Source organism: Engraulis encrasicolus, chromosome 1, assembly GCF_034702125.1.
Source record: "Engraulis encrasicolus isolate BLACKSEA-1 chromosome 1, IST_EnEncr_1.0, whole genome shotgun sequence".
In the NCBI taxonomy this organism is placed as follows: Eukaryota; Metazoa; Chordata; class Actinopteri; order Clupeiformes; family Engraulidae; genus Engraulis; species Engraulis encrasicolus.
The window spans coordinates 56,661,577-56,679,076 of NC_085857.1; the positions used below are offsets into that span (position 1 = coordinate 56,661,577).

General features: G+C 42.9%; 1 protein-coding gene across 1 annotated transcript in view; it reads left to right on the forward strand.

Annotated features, from left to right (window-relative positions):
- Positions 1-9,035: 9,035 nt before the first annotated feature.
- Positions 9,036-17,500, forward strand: part of pgap6 (post-glycosylphosphatidylinositol attachment to proteins 6) — an 18,423-nt gene continuing 9,958 nt past the window's right edge. Inside the window, exons 1-2 of the mRNA XM_063207176.1 lie at positions 9,036-9,206; positions 10,960-11,137. Coding sequence (XP_063063246.1) covers positions 9,143-9,206; positions 10,960-11,137 — 242 coding nt within the window. The 5' untranslated portion in view covers positions 9,036-9,142. The remainder of the gene's footprint in view (positions 9,207-10,959; positions 11,138-17,500) is intronic.

A 17,500-nucleotide genomic window follows, 5' to 3' on the forward strand; every position in this document is an offset into this window, starting at 1 on the left:
TACAGTTTTGTGAGATGAGACATTGATCAAATTAATACAATGCTCTACAGTACTGCATTTTGTGTATTAACTAACATCTAAATATGTAGCCAGTATTGTAATCACATGTATTTTGTGTGAAATGGGACATTACTAAAATGAGCCAGAAAGGTTAGTAGGTGACCTGAAGAAGGCTGACAGGCCGAAAAGTTGTCACATTAAAAACTGTTTATTTAACTTGAGAGTGTGCGGCACTTCTCTCCTCCTGCGATTATATTTTCTGGTTGCCAGCACCTCTGTTTCTGGTGTGCGTTTTGCACCTCCACTCATCATAGTAGGTGACTTGTATCATTTTTTTCTCATTTGTTTATTATGTACATTACCTATTATAATCACAAATTGTTATACACATGTGAGGCTTGATTGACTAGAATGATTAGCATTGTTCTACAGTACTGCATTGTGTATATTATCTAGTCTCGAAGTGTGTAGTAGCCTATATTCTGTATTTTAATCACACATATATTTGTGTACTATATAGTGTATGTGTATGTGAAAGGAGACATTGCTGGTTTTAGACAAAGTTTGTGACTTAAGCAATACGCAATTCTATTGCATCCTTTTTTACTACTCTTTCCAATGTCTCTCTTTTTTGAGTTTATGTGATATTCTCTGTGATAGACTCTTTATTTACTAGTGGTCTCTCATCAGACAGGTGTCTCTGATTACAACAGAGCACTGTATACCTTTTAGTATGTATTATATTCTGTATTGTAATCACACATGTATTTTGCACTTGTGAAAGCTGACATTGCTGAAATGAATCAGAATGGTTAGTATTGTAAGTCCAGCTTTAAATAATGTTTATTAAAATTAAATGATTGAAAGTCAATGTAATTGTAAACTACTATGTGTCAGTAAAAGCCAATGACATTTGATGGTATCATCGTATTCAGAAAATAAATAAACATTTGCCGCTACAAAACCAGATAGTAGTGTGTGTTTAATGTGTCTTTCTGCCTTTGCTGAATTGTTCTGCATGGACAAGAGTGAGTGGGTTTCAACATGTATTGCAGGAGTGCAGTAACTAAACTCCAGTGACTACATTGTGTGCATAACAACACTGTAGGCTGTAGATATAGATGCAAAGCAACGCTGTAGGCTGCAGATAGATGTGCGATCAACCATATGTAGGGGGTGGATGCAACACTGCCCATGGCACGTCCTATTGTTATTACACACCATGCAACACTTTCACCACCTATTTATTCATAATTTATTCAAGTAAACGTAATTTCTTTATATAAGTCAGGTCAAGTCCCTAGAACGTCCTATTGTTTTTTATTACACACCATGCTGATACCAATGGTCTTCCATTTCACTTTCTCTATTGATACCATATGATCTTCCATTTCACTTTGATGTAGCCTTTTTTATGCCACTCTGCTGTTTATGACAGCCAGGGGGCGCCACTCTCCTCAAAGGTGTACTGACACAGTGTGACTGGAATGTTCGGACAGTGAACGCTCTATAGAATTCTGAGTGTCATACATTACAATTTGCAATTTTAGAATCATTGTTATAGAACACATTCTTTTATGATATGTTCAAAAAACCCACCTCTTTAATTCAAGGTTAATAAGGGCACACAGTCAGACATGTGACACATGCAGCCTCTATGAAAAAGCCTTTAAAACCTGATGAAATTAATTGGGTTGGAATGAATGCTGGAATGAAGACCTGCCACAGCTTAGTCTAGTCGTGATCTCCATTGGCCCAATAGTGTAACCCAGAAATGTTGAGTACCTTAAAGTTTTATTGCAGAAATATCATCTATGGGCCGAATGGATATAATTTAGCTTGGTTGCCCAAAGTTGCACTTTGAGCAATTTGCATAATTAGCATAAATATATTGTTAAGATAAGACTACTACAGGTGAATAGGCTAAACATTTAAAATAATAGGTATCACCATGAAACTTTCTCAGTTGATTACTGATGATGAGAGAAGAAAAAAATGTATTGGATGTTTTTTGTATTTTGATGTTTAGATATGCAAATGAGGGCATACATTATCAATTATGCGCTAATTTGCATAAGCACCAAATCACTTTCATAAGGTGAACTCTGGCTCAAAATAACTTGTGGGTAAAATATGTATATTTGAGTGTTAAGATGGTGAAAGCCTGAGGAAACTGTTCAAGAGGGAGTTTACCTGGATATATGCCCTGTGCAATATACTGTATATAGGCCTACATATAGGCTATTTATTACATACCGCATGTATACAGCACACACATACATTCAGTGTAGCAGAACTATATACAGTAGAGTATGCCTATGTACACAAACACAAAATAACTATACAAGAGTAATTTACTGGTTTGAGGAAAGGCTTTAAGGCCTAAAATAGCACATACTGTATACGTTTTTGAAACAAAATATGATTGTAGCAGACTTTCAGTATACAACATGCAGAATAACACGCGCGCACACACACACACACACACACACACACACACACACACACACACACACACACACACACACACACACACACACACACACACACACACACACACACACACACACACACACACACACACACACACACATTGCATGGGTGACTCTAAACAACTCTCCTTAACACTGACAAAAGTTATCTGGAGGTTTATATTGTGCTACTCTAGTCAGAAACATAATACAAAAGCAGTAATGGTTTTTGTGGTGTAGTTTTTGTAAATCATACCTGTGCTCAATGGAATTGGGCAGAAGGATTGTGTTCAAGGCTGAATTGCTAGGTATAATAAACCTTATTTAAGTAGATGATCTCATTAACTCCTCTGAAACTCCAGAAGATTCTTCAAAATAATGCTCAATAGTCACACAATTGCACAGTTGATGTAAAGCCATGACTGGGTTACAGACTTCTGTAGAGCAAAGGTTGTAAGCACTGTTCAAAATCCACCCAGTATTTCATGTAGGAGCAAAAGTACATTGTGGAATAGTCATCCCTGTCTTAAAACAAATTAAAACAAATGGAAGGAAGACAAGAATGCTGACAGTATTTTTACCATTGACTATCCACACCACCTCAAATTCAAAATGCCAGACTTCTGGGACTTGTCTGCTTATAGAACCATCCACAGCCCATTGCATTAGCAAAAGTAGGCTCTACTAAATATTACTAGAATATTTAGCATATGCCTATTTTTAGGCTACATGTACAATTGATTCTGCTGGGCCCATAAAAGTGATTTCACATCTGAAATGTTGTTCTTTCCATACTGTTTAACATAATGCTAACACGAAATTGCTTTAACAAACTATCAACAGACAAACCAATAATGTTTTTCAAAAGGGGTGCCCAATCATTCAATTATTGTATACCACTGTATATGCACACACACATATTTAGGAAAAAACACATAGCCTTCACCATCCCCATACTTTCACGGTATTTTCTTCAGCACATGTGTATCCTGCAGCAATCACTGGCCTAATGCGCATGTTATTTTGTGTGATGTTGGCTCTTTTGGATTTGTTCACTGTGCTGTATGTGTATGCACGTAAGGCTGTTTGGCATGGAACATTTAATTCATCCATCTAGGTCAACACTACCTCTTGACCAGGTCCCTCAAAAGGTTTTCACCAACCAAGTACATATGCTTTACCCACAGAATAATATATTTGGAGCCATGGGTTTACCATATGAAAGTGACATAAACCTCCAGTTAACTTTTGTCACTGTTAAGGTCAATGGAGAGTTGTTTAGAGTCACCCGTGTGTGTGTGTGTGTGTGTGTGTGTGTGTGTGTGTGTGTGTGTGTGTGTGTGTGTGTGTGTGTGTGTGTGTGTGTGTGTGTGTGTGTGTGTGTGTGTGTGTGTGTGCACGTATACGTGTAGTTATTCTGCATGTTGTAGACATTTTTGTATTGGGCATTCCATTGAATTGCATTACAAAATGCATCTTATTGAGGTTTAAAAAGCATCTTCTCAAAACATTTGAATGGCAAGAATTCACATATGGATGTCAATTCCAATTAAAATGCAAAAAGTAGAAAATGTTGGATATAGCGTTTTGGAAAAGAGCTCTTCATATAGTTCTGCTACATTGAATGTATGTGTGTGCTACACGCTGTATGTAATAAATACATATCCCATATGTATAGGCCTATATATCGGGTCATGTATCCAGGTCAAAACTCCCTCTTGACCAGGTTCCTCATAGAAGGGGTTCCCAAACTTTACCATGACAAGGCTCCCCATATACCGCTAGATTCCAGCCAAGGCCCCCCATATACTGCCAGATTCCAGCCAAGGCTCCCCTAACATGGGCCGTGCGGCACCCGTGCCACAATATTTTTTCTGTGCACCCGGTTTCACAACTTGATGAAATTGGTGCATTCCTAAACCCATTCAAGTACTACAGACAGCATAGTACATAAACATTGTAAGGAAGAGAATTATTCCACTAGGATAGTTCAGTTTATTTTTGGTTTATTTTGGCTTACTTTAGTTATTCAATTTATTAGGCTATTCATCTTATTTTGCCATATTTTTCCTGCCAACCTGCCATGGGGCCCCTGGCAGCCCCCCAGGGGTCCCAGGCCCCACTTTGAGAACCACCGCCTCAGAAGGTTTTCACCATCTCAACACTCAAATATACATATTTTAGCCACAGAAAAGTTATTTTGAGCCGGAGTTCACCACATGAAAGTGATTTGGTGTGTACGCAAATTAGCGCATAATTGATCACGTATGCCCTCATTTGCATATCTAAACATCAAAATACAAAAAAGAAAACATCCAATACATTTTTTTCTTCTCTCATCATCAGTAATCAACTGAGAACGTTTCAGGGTGATGACAATTATTTGAATTGTTTAGCCTATTCACCTGTAGTTGGCCTAGCCTTAACAATATACTTATCAAGTCAAGTCAAGTTTATTGTCAATTTCTTTACATGCACTGGTCATACAAAGAATTTGAAATTGCGTTTCTTGCTCTCCCATGCAGACATAGACTAATCTAGGTAAGGACATAGACAGTATAGACATAGACAGTACTCATACATGGACATAGACAGTATGGACGTAGACATTGCTCATACAGACATTTAAAGTGCAAGACTGGACAACAGAAGACTTGTAGAGAACATACATTAAGAGGAGGTATTTTGTTGTTCTTTTTTCTAAAAGTCCTTTATAGCGTTCTGACATAGTAATAGTAGCATTTGAAGAAATAAATAATTAAAAAAAGGTTTTTATTAAATACACCAGCAGCAGTATGTGTGTGTGTGTGTTTGTATGTGTTTTGTGTGCGTGTGTGCGTGTGTGCGTGTGTGTGTGTGTGTGTGTGTGTGTGTGTGTGTGTGTGTGTGTGTGTGTGTTTAGTGCAGGTAGAAAGTGCGGTGTGCGTCTGTGTGTGTGTACCTGTGTATGTGTGTGTGTGTGTGTGTGTGTGTGTGTATGTGTGTGAGTATGAGTTGTGTGTCAGTGTGTGTATGTTTGGGTTTAGTGCAGAAAGTGCAGTGTGCTTGTGTGTGTGTGTGTGTGTGTGGTTGTGTGTGTGTGTGGTGTGTGTGTGCACGCGCGTGTGTGGTGTGTGTGTGTGTGTGTGTGTGTGTGTGTGTGTGTGTGTGTGTGTGTGCATGTGTATGTTTTGAGTTAGTGCAGGTTGAAAGTTCAGTCACAGATGTAGTAGTGCAGGTGGAATGTTCAGTCGCAGATATGGTGGTGGGGATGAGGGGGGGGAGCGTTGTCAGTGGCCTGGCTGGCTAGAGGCTGACAGTGAAGGGAGAGTGGGTTGAGTGTTCAGTATCTTGATTGCTTGATGCATCGTGCTGCTTGCAAGCCTGGTGGTACGGGAACGGAGGCGCCTGTACCTCTTTCCAGAAGGCAGGAGGCTGAACAGTTTGTGTGCAGGGTGGCTTGTGTCTTTGATGATCATCAGTGCTTTTCGGGTGAGGCGTGCGGTGTAAATGTCCTGCAGGGAGGGGAGTGGTACTCCAATGATCTTCTTCGCTGTGTTCACAACACGCTGGAGTGTCTTCCTGTTTTTCTCCGTGCAGCTTCCTCCCCACACTGTGATGCAGCTGGACACGACGCTCTCTATGGTTCCTCTGTAGAATGTTGTCATGATGGAGGGTGTAGCACTTGCCTTCTTTAGTTTGCGCAAGAAGTAGAGACGCTGATGGGCCTTCTTCGCCAGTGATGTAGTGTTGGTGGTCCAAGAGAGGTCGTCGCTGATGTGCACTCCAAGGAACTTGGTGCTGCTCACTCTCTCCACAGCATCACCGTCGATGGTCAGTGGTGGCAGTTGTTTTTGGACCCTCTGAAAGTTGACAACAATCTCCTTGGTCTTGTTGACATTCAGCAGGAGGTTGTTGTCTTTGCACCATCTGGCCAGCAGGTCTACTTCTTCTCTGTAGTGGGTCTCATCGCCCTTAGTGATGAGGCCCACCAGTGTTGTATCATCCGCAAACTTCACTAGATGGTTAGTGCTGTGGGTCGTTGTGCAGTCATGTGTCAGCAGCGTGAACAGCAGGGGGCTGAGAACACAACCTTGCGGAGCCCCCGTGCTCAGGGTCAGGGTGCTTGAGGTGTTATTCCCTACCCGTACTGCTTGTGGTCTCTGCATCAGGAAGTCCAGCAGCCAGTTGCAGAGGGAGGTGCTGAAACCTAGTTTGTCCAGTTTTCTGATGAGTTGTTGTGGTATTATGGTATTGAATGCTGAGCTGAAGTCAATGAACAGCATTCTCACATATGAGTCTTTATTGTCCAAGTGGGTGAGGGCTGGATGGAGGGCAGAGCAGATTGCATCCTCCGTGGATCGCTTGGCTCGGTATGCGAACTGGTAGGGGTCCAGGGTGGGGGGTAGGGTGGCTTTGATGTGTGACAGGACTAGCCGTTCGAAGCACTTCATGATTATGGGCGTCAGTGCTACAGGACGGTAGTCATTGAAGCATGATGGTGATGATTTCTTCGGCACGGGTATGATGGTAGCAGCTTTGAAAAGTGATGGGATGACTGCTTGCTCCAGAGAGATGTTAAAGATGTCTGTGAAGACATCCTTCAGCTCTTCTGCACAATCCTTCAACACTCGGCCAGGTATGTTGTCTGGGCCAGCTGCTTTGCGTGGGTTGATGGTGGCCAGTGTCCTCTTCACACTGGCAGAGGACAGGTACAGGGGTTGATCATGGGGGGGAGGGGGAGTTTTCTGTGGATGAGTGTCATTTTGTGCTTCAAAACGGGCAAAGAAACTGTTCAGGTCGTTTAGCAGAGAGGTGTTGTTGTCACAGCTTCGTGGTGCGGGCTTATAGTCCGTGATGGCCTGTATGCCCTGCCACAGGCTCTGTGCATCTCTGCTGTCTTTGAAGTGTGTTGTTATTTTGTCCGAGTATTCCTTTTTTGCTTTCCTGATGCCCTGGGACAGGTTTGCTCTTGCTGCTTTTAGGCCAGCTACGTCTCCTGCTCTGAAGGCTTTGTCTCTGGCCCTCAGCAGTCTGTGAACGTCTCCTGTGAACCATGGCTTCTGGTTGGCTCTGGTGGTGATGCGTTTTATTTCTGTAACATCATCAATGCATTTTGTGATGTAGGAGGTCACAGTGTCTGTGTACTCCTCAATGTCAATGTGGTTGCTGTGGGTGGCAGCTGTTTTGAACATGTCCCAATCTGTGGTTTCAAAGCAGTCTTGTAGTCGTGACACGGATCCCTCTGGCCATTTTCTCACCTCCTTCAGAGCTGGTTTGGTGAGTTTTACCTTTTGTCTGTAGGCTGGCAGTAGCAGAATCGTTAGGTGGTCTGATAGGCCGATGTGGGGGATGGGCTTTGCCTTGTATGCTCCTTGTTTTGGGGTATAAACAAAGTCCAGGGTGTTTTGTCCTCTTGTTGGAAAGTTAACATGTTGGTGAAATTTTGGAAGAACTGTTTTGAGATTTCCGTGGTTGAAATCTCCCATGACCACTGTGAAGGCATCTGGGTGTGCATCTTGTTGTTCACTGATTCCCCGATGCAGCTCGTTCAGTGCCTCGCTTCTGGCGCTGGTGGTATTGCTAGGAGCGAGGTAAACTGCGACCAGTAGAATGGCGGATATTTCTCTTGGTAGATAGAAGGATATTTATGCTAATTATGGAAATTGCTCAAAGTGCAACTTTTGGGCAACCAAGCTAAATTCTATCCATTAGGCCCATAGATGATATTTCTGCAATAAAACTTTAGGGTACTCAACATTTCCGGGTTCATGAAATCACGACTAGACTAGCTGTGCAGTTGCCTGGTTAACACCAGACCTAATCACAAGTGACTGACCAGGCAAGCCTCTCTGGTTTGTATTGTGACGCGTAGGCCTACATTACATTACATCACTAGTCCAATGCCCGTTGGGTCTTTTTGACCCTATTTGCCCGTTCTGTGTTTTGTAGCCTACTGTTGTCTACTCCAAAAATAAATTAATAAATAAATGAAACAACTGGCATATTTTGGAGCCTTCCCTGAACCTTCCTAATGTGCTCCTTAAAAGACATGAAAGTTGCCAATCACATCTACAGTACACATAGCCTATAATTCTACATTATAGATAGATAGATAGATAGATAGATAGATAGATAGATAGATAGATAGATAGATAGATAGATAGATAGATAGATAGATAGATAGATAGATAGATAGATAGATAGACGATTCTTGAATTATCAGATACCGTAAATTAGGCCTACATTACATTACATCATATTACGTACCCCCCATCCAAACTTCTACACGTGTAATGAAAAAGGATTTAAGTGACAATGACTCTTGCAAAAGATAGTCACCTCTTGACATGTTGGTTTGGTTTTGATCTGGTCAAAATGATAATGTTTATAAGCAGATTTACCCCCTGCAATCTCTGCCGCCCTCTAAATGTAAAAAAAATGCATAAATATTGAGAATGAATCTCACAGAGCAGTTTAATCTCTGTGATGCGTCTGTTTTTCAATGTGGCCCCGGCTCCTCCCCATAGCCTACGTCACTGGATCCAGGAAGTAACCGAATCTAGTCTGAATGGGAGACGTAAACAAACTACATTCCATTTGATGCCTCTCGAGTTCTCCTGTCCCACTCTCAAAGCCGACCACGAGAGAATGAGCTTGTCCTAGCACCTCCACGGGACTCTGTTTGAAGCATGGACACCAGAGCCTTACAGCTGTTCGCCGTGTTGCTGTCAGTTTCTGGGTGTTTTGGAGAAGGTAAGGGTTTTTTTTCGAGCCGTGGCTGGCTAGCCAGCTTGCTAGTATGCTAAAACACAACCTGTCGGGAGCTGTCAAGTGAGATGTCTTTCTGTACTCTGTGTTTTTTGCTTATGGTTTGATATAACTGCTATCACTAACACAAACTTGCAATCTGTTTTAGCCTTGTCGTGATAACTAAATGACAACAGACTACATATAAACTGACTACCTCTCGGAGGCATTAATGACACTGTATTGGCAGTGCATGTGGTGGCTACTTGATCTAGACTAGGCCATCCATTCAAATCTGCGCGTCATTCAAAGCACAGGATGTCAATATCAAGACGTGTGTGTATGTCCTCTGTACAACTTGTAGAAAGTCATTTAAGTAATGTTGCATCGTAGCCTGTGACACATCGGTGAAGGCTACTTGTATTTGTAAAGCATCCATTGTAGCCTAAGTTACTTCCTTCATTATTGATCTCTTCATTATTGCATTGCGTTGCATTTGGATGATGCTTTTATCCAAAGCGTCCGACCGAGGACATTCATCATAGCATACAACACTTGCAGATGCAAAGGACACAAGAAGGTGTGTGTGCGTGCGCGTGCGCGTGCGTGTGTGTGTGTGTGGCCTGTGTGTGTGTGTGTGTGTGTGTGTGTGTGTGGCCTGTGTGTGTGCATTTTACAATGTCTATATCAGAAAGTTAGTGTTTGAAAACTGCATGTGATTGAGTGTTGTGTGTGGGCGTGTGTTGTGAGTGAATGACAGAGAAAGAATTGTAAATGTATGTATGAGTATGTTAGTGTTGTGTGTGTGTGTGAGAGAGAGAGTGTGTGTGTGTGAGAGAGAGAGAGAGAGAGAGAGAGAGAGAGAGAGAGAGAGAGAGAGAGAGAGAGAGAGAGAGATTATTGTCATTGTGTTATTTAAATGTTCTAGTGAAACTGCACAATGGAAACTGGTCAAACGCAATTCCAAACGTCAGTGCTAAACCCTGTTACATAGATTTTTGACAATAAAGTACACTTGACTTGAAAGATACACAACAATAAGTGCAGCAGATACCAAATAGGGTTAGTGGTTTTAACTTTTTTTTAAGTGCATACTTGTTCCCACTTGTGCATGCTACGAATTTACAACAGTAGGCTACTGCTGCCAGTGGTCCTATATGTCTTATGTAGCTCTTTCAGTGCCATGGACTTGAAAACGAGTCTTTTCAGAATGTATGGCACAGTGCCAAATACTTGATATCAAGTCAATCTAAGGGGGGTGTTGCCTAACACGTTGATCTGGTATGTTTGTTGTTCACATGGACAAAGAACTCAGTTTTTTATGGCTCTTGAAAAAACACTCAAATGTTGAAAAAAGCCTGGCAACCCCCGGTCTGAATTTGGAAATGGCTGGCACTCAATGAGTTAAGTGTGTGTGTGTGTGTGTGTGTGTTGCAGATGTGACCTACGTGACTGGCTTCTACTCCAAGGGTCCCCTAAAGCTCATATGCCAGTGGTCCTATAGTATGTCTTACTAAAGTGTGTGTGTGTGTGTGTGTGTGTGTGTGTGTGTGTGTGTGTGTGTGTGTGTGTGTGTGTGTGTGTGTGTGTGTTCGTTGCAGATGTGACCTACGTGACTGGCTTCTACTCCAAGGGTCCCCTAAAGCTCATATGCCAGTGGTCCTATAGTATGTCTTACTAAAGTGTGTGTGTGTGTGTGTGTGTGTGTGTGTGTGTGTGTGTGTGTGTGTGTGTGTGTGTGTGTGTGTGTGTGTTGCAGATGTGACCTACGTGACTGGCTTCTACTCCAAGGGTCCCCTAAAGCTCTCCAAGTACAGCTCGTTTGCCAGCGGCCGGCTGCACCACTTCAGAGTGCCCCAGGACACCACGCTGGTGCGATGGCTGCTAACCGTCACCAGGGGCTCCGGACTCAACTGCGGAACTCAGAACGTCGCTGTGTGAGTACTGTGCCCTCTGTGCGTGTGTGTGTGTGTGTGTGTGTGTGTGTGTGTGTGTGTGTGTGTGTGTGTGTGTGTGTGTGTGTGTGTGTGTGTGTATGTGTGTTTGGAGACGCAGGTGCCACATGTATTCTTAAGACTGTCAGTGAGCAGATCCTTTTAGTTTTGTGTAAAACTCATTTAAAATTTGGCTTGTGCTATGATAAAGGCATATCTGTCAATCCAAATAAAGAAGTATAGTGTGTGTGTGTGTGTGTGTGTGTGTGTGTGTGTGTGTGTGTGTGTGTGTGTGTGTGTGTGTGTGTGTGTGTGTGTGTGCGTGTGTGTGTGTGTGTGTGTGTGTGATTGGGGAGACCACGCTGGTACGATGGCTACTCGCGTCGACCAGAGGGTGAACATTCCAGCGTGTCATTAGTGGCAGTTGTGTGTGCAATCGAACCCGGGTCTCTGGCGGAACAGGATGGGTGCCCTAGCTGTTTGAGCCGTGTGTGTGTGTGTGTGTGTGTGTGTGTGTGTGTGTGTGTGTGTGTGTGTGTGTGTGTGTGTGTGTGTGTGTGTGTGTGTGTATGTGTGTGTGTGTGTGTTGCGCACACACCGTATTTGGCCCAGATGGCATTTCATTATGTTTGAAGTGATGAGTGAAGGCATGAACAGTTTATTGTGTGTGTGTGTGTGTGTGTGTGTGTGTGTGTGTGTGTGTGTGTGTGTGTGTGTGTGTGTGTGTGTGTGTGTGTGTGTGTGTGTGTGTGTGTGTGTGTGTGAGACAAAAGGAGCACATGAGGTTATTGTTTAGGTATCTGAAAGGCCAATTTCAAAGTTATGTCCTCTGACGGTGTGTTTTATTGTTTAGTGTGTGTGTGTGCGTCTATCTCTGCGTGTGGCCTTCTCTGGTGTGTGTGTGTGTGTGTGTGTGTGTGTGTGTGTGTGTGTGTGTGTGTGTGTGTGTGTGTGTGTGTGTGTGTGTGTGAGTGTGATGCTCTTGCATTGTGTGCTACTTATTGTGTTTTTTGACACACTGGAATAGCCATCCCTTTGTGTACATTCTAAATAAGGTCAGACAAAACACACTCTGTTCTATGCAGGTTTAGTCTGCCATTGAAAAGCTAATTATACACAGCATTCCCGACTTTCTTAAAAGACGCTCCCGCTTTGCTTGACATCACGAGCCTTTCCAGCATGAAGCTAATCACACACAGCACTGCTGCTTTTAAAAAAAGACATTCCTGCTTTGTGTGACGCCATTAGCCTTTCCAGCAAAAAAAAAAAGAGACAGACGTCAAACAAGTTCCGTTTTGATGCAGAACATGCTGTCATCGGGCGAGCGTTTATGCCAGAGACACCGGAATCAGTGTTCACGCTAGAATTCTTACCGGCCGGACAAGTGGCCGGCTGTATTGCAGAATACCGGACATTTGAAATATCTAACGGACCTTCCGTCATATGGCCAAACACACACTCCCTAATGGGTCAAAGTGTAGTAAAGTGGTATTTTCTGCCAGCAAAACTTAAATTGCACTAACATTTGGCCAGTTGGCTGGTGTTGATTTAGAGCCCTGCTTGTGCGCACGGGCCGGGGAGTAAACGCGCGCTTTCTTTCACACACTCGAGAGCTCGAACTTAAAGAGAGAAAAAAAAAAGCCAGCCAACGTGCTGTGCGCAGATCCCTAAATTATCAACTCAAACAGTGCATTCTATCAGCAAACCCTAAGAGGATTTCCCTACTCAAATTGGGTAACGAGGTGATGCCTGTAATAGTGCAGTAATGGTATCGACGCTACTGAAATTTGAACTGTATTGCGCTGTGTTCCTGCGCTCTCGAAAGTAAGGGAATTGGCACGTTCCGTAGGATGCTCTATAATGGGCTACACGTTTTGGCCGGTGATGAAAACAGTTATAAAGCCCTGCATGCACTTTCACTGGGACTTCTCGCGAGTCCATCGTTCTCTGGAATGTTTAACTTGACCCTCTGTAGCCTACTTGGAGATCCACCACCAATTTTCAGCAGAGGTAAAAGTGAAAGTGATTCGATGCTGCGATGCTGCGCATGCCATTGAGTCCCAAACCGTTAGGCTTGACTTCGCAACTGGGCATGAAACGGTTTTGTAAATGCAATGCCCTTTGTTGTGTTCACTGATATATTGGTAAAAATAGCCTACAAAAAAACAGAATCGTGACAGCACAGCAGCCAGCGTGAGTCAAGTGATTATAAGCATAACGTGATTGGGGACAACGACGGTGGGGACGAGAGCGCAAGCAATATTGCGTGCTGCTTATGACAAGTTCATTTACATGGGCTATTCACAAATATTTTCAGCTTTGTTCAGTTTCATATTAGGCCTACTGGTGTTTTGTAACTTTAAGTAGGCCTATTTAAAATTAGCTAATATTATTTACTGACTAATTGCAGTCATTTTTGTCGGACATTTTGTCCGGCCACATTTTATTTTGCCGGTCATTCATGCATGCAAACGGCCAATGTCCGGCCACAGCCGGCTAACGTGAACCCTGACCGGAATACATTGTTACATTTCACACTCCTGAGCCTTCCACACCTAGCCTGTTCTCCACCCAAAGATGTTGGCTCCTCACATAGTCTGGCAAAAGCCTCCAGCTCGGTTCTCTCACCGTTTAGCCAATCAGCAAACAGTTGAGATACACTGTGTGCAGAATTATTATGCAAACAAGTTTTTTGACCATATCGTCCATTTTATGCATATTGTCTGCCACCAGCCTTTATGGACATGAACACATATTGGATTTAAGCATTCCAGATCATGCATATTTGTATAATAAGAGACAGTGTGATCGGAGGAGCCCAATACCCTATATCAGGCCATAATTAATGTGCATAATTATTAGGCAACTTTGTTTTCCTATGGGAAAATGGGCCACAAAAGAGATCTAGCAAACTCTGTAAAGACTATAAACAATTTTGAAGTCTTCTAGAGGGGTGTGGCTGACTTGAAATATCAGTCACATCCATTTAATGCACCGTTACAAGCCATCAGTGTCACATGACATGTGCTCACAAAGTAATTGCCAGTTTGAGAAGAATTAAAGGTGAAACTAATCGAAAAGTATTACCCTGCAGTGTAGTCATATTCCAGAACTGAAACTTACATCAAGTGTCAAGAACAATAAGGTATTCAGCATTCAGAGACCAGGCCAAGGTAAAACAGGCTGAAACCTGAAGACTACTCAACAAGAAACTTAAGTCCAGACTGGGTCAAGAAATGTCTTTAGACAGTTTTTTCAATGGTTTTATGAACTAGTGAAAGTGACTGTTAATTGACCAGTTAGATGAGCCTATAGCTAGATCAGTAATGTGCACACTCAGATCAGTTCCTAAGTTCCACTCAAATACCAGCAGATTACTGCTTAAATACCATTGTCTTCGTAAAAGAAGCTATTTTCTCCTTCTAAAAGATCCAGTCATGGGTTCATCCACCCTGTCTGTCAAAAGTCACTTTCCCAAGTCCATAATACCTGTAAAACTCTGTCCCCAGGTATTTTTGACCCAGTCTTGACTGAATTATCTTGTTGACTGGTTGTCTGGTGTCAGTCTTTCTTACCTTGGCCATGTCTCTGAGTGCTGAATACCTTGTTCTTCTGGACACTCGGTATTGGTTTCTGTTCTGGAATATGATAGGACTGCAGGGTAATATTTTTTTTTAGTTTCATGTTAAATTCTTCTCAATGTTTGGCAGTGACATTTCTTAAGAGACTGATGACTTTGTAACGGTGCATCTGATAGTTCTGTATGAACGTGACCAACATCTTGCTAATTTCAAGACAGCCACATCCCTCTAGAACACTTCAAAATTGTTTATAGACATTTCAGAGTTTGTTAGATCTATTTTGTGGCCCATTTTCCCAGAAGAAAACAAATTTGCCTAATAATTATGCACACCTGATATAAGGTGTTGGGCACCTTCGACCACACCCCCATCTTATTATACAAATATGCATGACCTGGAATGCTTAAATCCAATAGGTTTTCATGTTCATATAGATTGCTGTTGGAAAATATGCATAAAAAAGACATGTTTGCCTGATAATTCTGCACACAGTGTAGAGAGAGAGGGGGGAGGGGGGGGGGAGAGAGATACAATGAAGAGAATTAGAGATTACTGAGGAAAATGAAATAGTATAATAATTCCAATAAAGATAAATTGTGCCCCATGTGTTGACTGAGTAAGTACTGTATATACATTACATTACATTTAGCTGACGCTTTTGTCTAACATGACCCGGGTCGCAGTGCAGCAGTGCCTTACTGACTGAGCCATGGCAGAGCCGAATGAGCTTTTCACTCAGCAGGTGGCTACCAATCAGTCAATTAGCTACTGCACACACACGCATGCACGTACACACACACACACACGTGCGCACACACACACACGCACACAGTGAGTGTGCTTGAGATAGAGAGAGAGAGAGGGGGGGGTGATTATATGAAGACATGTTGTCTGACAGAGAGATAGAGAAAGAGAAAGCTAGAGATGAGAGGGGAAAGGACAAGAAAGAGATGAAGGGAGTGTTAGAGAGAGCATGCCTGTCTGCACATTGTTGCCAACATAACACAGTTGTCTGACAGGTTTGAGAAAGCGACAGAGACACAGAAAGATAGACAGGCAGAGAGACCGATAGAGAGGGAGAGACAGGCAGACACAGAGAGAGACAGACTGACAGAGAGAGTGAGGAACGGAGAGACAGACAGTCAGAGAGATACAGACAGACAGAGAGACAGACAGACAGACAGACAGTCAGAGAGTCAGAGAGAGACAGACAGACAGATAGAGAGAGGGAGAGACAGACAGACACAGAGAGAGACAGACTGACAGAGAGAGTGAGAGACAGACAAACAGACAGTCAGAGAGAGACAGACGGAGAGAGACATGCGTAGAGAGAGGGGGAAATACAGACGGAGAGTGTGTGAGTGTGACTGTGTAAATATAAAAATATAAAGTTGTCCAACAGGTTTTGGCTGTTGTGTTACAGTGCAGGTGTGGCAGTGAGAAGATTACACTGTGTGTTTAAGAGGTGTGGGAGAGCAAAGGTATCATGGAGATCTACAGTATGTGAAAGATACAGATTTGGACTGTGTGGATGTGACTGATTTTCTTGAATAAAAAAGCAAATGCGTTGGTTGTGAAACACTGCCCTAAAATGCACTTACAACTGGACCACTGGGCCACAGCAGCACAGTGCAACATAGTATTTCCTGCCAGTGAGTCTATTTGGCAATAATTTAAGCAATAAGCCACAAGGCCTTGGGTTTGTGTTTGTTTTAGGTATAAAGGGCGTGGGGCACGAGGGGAAGCATACAGGACGGAAAGGTCTTTGCAATCATACTGACACCCCAACCAGAATCCAAAGATGGGCTCTTCTTGCAGACTCCCCACCCCAACTGCACCAGATTCTCATTATCAACGTAGAAACGTCGCGTCTAACTAAGTCGCGCATAGAATCTTCATTTGGAATGGTGTGTGTTTTACACCCTCTTTACAATGGCTATCAGCCAATCACAATCAAGAACCAGATCGTGTTAGATGGAGAGACCAAGTAATGTGACAAAGCCCAGAAATTGTTTCTCTTTGTTATTGAAATAATACGCACAGGGTGCACATTATGCATGTGTTTAAAATAGACTCACAGGGCTGGGGCACATACGCACACTAGATACCAGGGAACAGGGTGTACATGCAAGTAGACACACACACACACACACACACACACACACACACACACACACACACACACACACACACACACACACACACACACACACACACACACACACACACACACACACACACACACACACACACACACCACCTATTGTGCATGTGTTTGAAATAGAGTCATAGGGCTAGGACACACATACGCACACTAGATACCAGGGACAGGGAAGTAGAAAGAACAATGATGATGGAAGTAGAAGTTGAAGGATCAGTGTGTCGTAAATGGATGCCAACACACGCACGCACGCACGCACACACACACACACACACACACACACACACACACACACACACACACACACACACACACACACACACACACACACACACACACACACACACACACACACACAGGTATGAATGCACAGAGGCATAGCAGGTGCCAAAAAGAAGACAAAGAGGTGCCAAGACACACACACACACACACACACACACACACACACACACACACACACACACACACACACACACACACACACACACACACACACACACACACACACACACACACACACACACACACACACACACACACACACACACACACACACACACACACACACTCTTACTGTGCACTTACGGGTAAGGTGTGTCAATATCCACATTTGTTTTGACAAAT